A 4852-nucleotide genomic window follows, 5' to 3' on the forward strand; every position below is an offset into this window, starting at 1 on the left:
GGATACAAGACAAATAAATATTCAGTGGTGGAAGGCGACTTTACTAACAGAAAAAGCCACACCAAAGCAGGAAGAACGAAAATTTGTTGCCATTCCAAAACCTGTACTACTGAAAATTTGCTTTCAACCAGCATCATACACAATGTTTGAGGAAGAAAGCTACAATGTAAGTCATATATATATGAACTCCTACAAGTCAGTATAGGGGGCTATAACCATAGAGAATATATTCATCAAAATTACCTGTTCAAAGATTCTTGAGAAGCACACTAGAGCTATATATTGCTTGTGAAGTTCAAGATAGAGAGGCAAGATAGGCTTCAAGTTCTGAGCTAACAAATATAACTTAGCACATTAATAATTAAAAGCTTATGGCAAACATTTTTTTTTTTTCTTTTGGTGGAAACTTATGGCAAACTCTGTGATGCATGCATCACCCCCATTTTCCCTTATGCAACTCTATTTTCTGCCGTTTATTGTTCAATGTTAGTCATTTTATAAAAGGGTGATTCCTCATTTGAAAACTGGTTAACCTTGGGTGTTTAGAGATGATTATAGGGTCCCCATAGAATCACCCTAGCAATCTAGCATCAATTCATATGTACCACATATAGGGTCCATCCTGACATTCTAAAAGCTCAAGACCAACCATAAAAAATGGGGTCTTTAATCCTTCATGTTTAATTTATCTTATTTTATTTTTATCAATAACTACAAGTATTCACAAAATCATCATAAATATATAAGGGATATATAAAATTTTGGAAGTTTTAACATTTAGGTACTCGAGACAATTGCCTCATTTATTTACCCTCCGACCACAAAGTCAAAACTTCCAAAATTCCGATAAAATATAATTCCTTTGTTCTTCCCTATTGGCCCTTTCAAAAGCTATTATGGGCCACTCAACCCAAATAGGAACCTAATAGGCCCAAACATGAAAACCCAAAAGACATATGAGCACACCAATTGTAGTCTCGGTTAAAAAATAAAAAGCTTAAAAGCCCGTTTGACACTGTTTTTAAGAAAACGCTTTTACTAAAAACATTTTTATTAAGAAGTAAGAAGCACATATAAAAATTTATAAAAATTTTAAGTAATTTATATAAAAGCACTTGAAAGTGTTTTATGTGGAAGCACTTGACATGTGCTTCTAAAAAAATCTCTAAAAAGTATTTTTATTTTTTTTTGTCATACACTGCTAAAAACATTTTTACTGAAAACACTTTTAAGAGTTCTACACAGTTTCGAACGGCACTAAAAATGCAACCAAGTCCCACTTTATTCCAAAAAATCCCAACCCATCTGTCATAACCTATCAAAATCCCCTTTGCCCTCGGTGTTTTCTTCTTTATTCCCACTTTGCCTTGGTCGCCTAACTTTCTGCAGATTCTCATATATCTCACACTCTCTGACGGTCTGACCCCCCATCCTCCCCTAGAATTTTCTCACCTCCATTAGATCCCTGCACACCAACCTGAGAAACACCCCCAGCTGATCATCTATGACGCTCGGCTCAGGAGGATCCGGTGTCGTGGGTGAGTCTATCAAAACCCATGTGCTCGTTTGATCAAATTTTGCTTTGATCTTGTTGTTTTTGTTTATTTTGCACGGAGTCTGCAAATGGGTTTTGATTGATTCTGTTGTTTATGCGTTTTCTGATAAGATATTGCATGTGTGTAGGTAAATTTGGCCTTTTGTTGCATAAATTATTACTTTTCGAGCTGGTTTTTTCTGTTAGATTATATTATATTTGCTTTTTCCTTCTTCTGTTGTTCCTTATTCGTGTTCGTAGAATCAAATTGAGCTCGTTTCTGAATAATTTTATTACTTGCAGTCATGGCTACTCATGGGTCTGTTTATGCATAGTAGCACAACTTTCGCGTGCAAGATTGCATTTTTGGTTTGTCCTTGTATAGAGTGCATTTATGGGGAATAAGTCAAATAAATTTTATTTAATGGTTGGTGTTATATTGACATAGATACGTTCTGGAGCCGTATTTGATGGTGGTTCCTGTGTGCTCGTTCTCTTCTATGCTGATTAATCAATAGATGTTATGTAATAGTAACTTTATCTTCTGATTCTTCATTGAATGGCGTGCTAAATAGATTGTTTCAAAGCTGCCAACTAATATCTCTCACTAAAGGAGAATGCAATCTGCATATGAGTTTCTGGTTATGCTTGTATTCATGAAAGGAATCTGTAATTTGGGTTGCTTATCAAGTCTGCAAGATTTTTCATGTTACTTTTTTTATCTTGTGCCTTAATGATGGTGTGGAGTTTAAAAAGAGATTGATAATTCAATAAATTGTTGTTATTCTAAGCTCATTGGAAAGGTGGGTGGATCAGAGTCATGAATTGGACCTTTACATACTACAAAACATGGGCCACATAATCAAACAAAATTCTTTTAGGAGATGATGTGCATCTACATTGTTGGGAAAAATAGTCATTTAGAGAAGAATTCTATATTGGTTTGGTTCTGTTGCTGTATTTTTGAGCCAATTTTCACTAGTAAACCACAGAAGAACTGGTACTCTTACAAATTGAAGTCAAAACTATGTAGCAGAGTAATTTTGAGTCATAGCCTTTTGCCTATGTTTGTCAAATACTGGGACTTCTTAAGTGGATTGAGTTTCCATGCAGTCCCACGAAACTTCAGATTGCTGGAGGAACTTGAACGTGGAGAAAAAGGTATTGGGGATGGCACTGTCAGCTATGGAATGGATGATGGAGATGACATCTACATGCGTTCTTGGACTGGCACCATCATTGGCCCCCACAATGTAAATTCTTCTTCTCTTATGGGTGATGTTATGTTCTTGTTTAAATTTGTTTTGTCAGACTGTGTTGCATATGTGCTTATCAGAAAAGATTTATGTGTTGCATTTGTGGTTTCTCCCAAATTTTAATGATCAGTATATTTTGAATTTTCCGAAATTAGTCGCTTCCCTAGACCCAAAAGGACAAAAGGTTGACGATTTAGTTTGCTTCTGGTCGTCTGTAATTGAGAGGTCTGAATTCAGGTAATATTGTTGTTACTGAGTATAGGGGTCAGAACCAATCAAATCCACACCACCTCTTGTGGAGTCCAGAGTTAAGTCCATGTGGTTCTTGGTAGCTTGATAGATGGCTTAAAGCTTAATGAAGGGCTTAGATTTTGGATTGGACACCCATTTGCTCATGCATGGCACCTGCAAATACACACATCGGTATCATTGCTTTAGTGTTCAGCATGGGCTGAGCTAACTAATATTTGCTCATCTTTTAGCAAATGCTGAAGTATGTATCATCTTTGTACCTTTGTATCATCTTTTAGCAAATGATGTGCATCTACATTGTTGTTTAGTCAGCATATTCTCAAATGTATTAAGCTTCTATAAGTTATTAAAATGTTATTTGCCTTTTGCATTTAATTTTTGTCTAATGCAACAAATGTTTTTTCTTTTCTCCAGACTGTACATGAAGGTCGGATCTATCAGTTGAAGCTGTTCTGTGATAAAGATTACCCAGAGAAGCCACCCAGTGTTCGTTTTCATTCACGGATTAACATGACTTGTGTTAACCATGAAACTGGAGTGGTATGCTTCTAATTTAATTTCATATACATTCACTTGATTTTGTTGTGCAGTTGCTGCTGTGGTTTGCATTTTTTTCTCGCTACTGCTAGTGATTTGCACTTGACATTATTTAGTCCCATTTTTCGGTATGTAACCCCCCTCCCCCCTTTTCATGGAGGGAAAAAGGAGAGAGAGGAGTTAGGTCCATGCATTATGTAAGTTCTATGTCTTTTGTTTTGTGATAAAGAAACTACGGTCCCATTTAATGATTTATTATCACTTTCACAAGCAGTCCCAGGATGGTCCCTCTTTCTTAATTCTTCAATCATGTTAATTGTGATTATAAGAACAGTGATAACCACACCAGACGACTTCTAGCCCAGGTGTATGACTATTTTGAAAATTCAGTCCACTTGGTTATGCTTAATGATAGTTTATTTGACAATATCTGAGTACATCCAATTCAATAGGTGGAACCGAAGAAGTTTGGACTTCTTGCAAACTGGCAGCGTGAGTACACCATGGAGGATATACTTACACAGCTGAAAAAGGAGATGGCAGCCCCACATAACCGGAAGTTGGTCCAGCCTCCGGAAGGTACCTACTTCTAGCTCTCGAGACCGTATAGATATCATGGATCCAATTGCATATGCAATATGCAATATATAGTTTGTAATGCCCTTGTTGATCCTAAGTTAAGAACATGTAGGGGACTTCCCCAGAAAGCTTCTCCTATTACTTGTCCATGGCTTCATCTTTGTTTTATTGTCTTCTTTTGTCGAATTGTGTTGAAGGGATGCTGTTTGATTAATGGGATTTTATGTGTGTCAAATATTTAACATACCCTTCAAGTAGATGGTTCTACCCATATCTGTGTATTCAACTCGTCTGCCCTCTTATTGCTCTAGTTTTTTTTCCCCCTTTCTTTGTCAACTTGAGAGTTAAGAGTGTCAAATTTCAAGCATTGAATTGTGAAAAAGTAAAACCAAAGGCTAGTTTCCATGTATGAAAATTGTGGCTGCAAGCAACTGTGGTTTACACATATTTCTCGCGGATTTCCAATGAAGAGAAGAAGAATACACTGCTGATGGTAAAAAAAACAAAATCACATAATGGTGTTGATTTTCTGTTAATTTATCTTTAAAAAATAATTATTTGGGATGGGGTGCACATATTGGATACCAGATGACTTTAGTCCGTTTCATGTATTTATGTGATGGCATCGATCGTGATCTTATTGATGCAGAAGTATCAATAGCTTTCGCAAAATATGTAATTAACCGTAGGATCA

General features: G+C 36.2%; 1 protein-coding gene across 1 annotated transcript; it reads left to right on the forward strand.

Moving 5' to 3' along the window:
- The first annotated feature begins 1282 nt into the window (after nucleotides 1-1282).
- On the forward strand, nucleotides 1283-4415 carry LOC147282140 (ubiquitin-conjugating enzyme E2 variant 1D). Its single transcript, XM_086247580.1, has 4 exons — nucleotides 1283-1538; nucleotides 2648-2787; nucleotides 3457-3582; nucleotides 4032-4415. The coding sequence occupies exons 1-4, from the start codon at nucleotides 1505-1507 to the stop codon at nucleotides 4170-4172; spliced, it is 441 nt and encodes a 146-aa protein (XP_086103706.1). The 5' UTR covers nucleotides 1283-1504; the 3' UTR covers nucleotides 4173-4415.
- The last annotated feature ends 437 nt before the right edge of the window (nucleotides 4416-4852 follow it).

The sequence above is a fragment of the Dryas octopetala genome, chromosome 6 (assembly GCF_963921425.1).
Source record: "Dryas octopetala chromosome 6, drDryOcto1.1, whole genome shotgun sequence".
Classification (NCBI taxonomy): Eukaryota; Viridiplantae; Streptophyta; class Magnoliopsida; order Rosales; family Rosaceae; genus Dryas; species Dryas octopetala.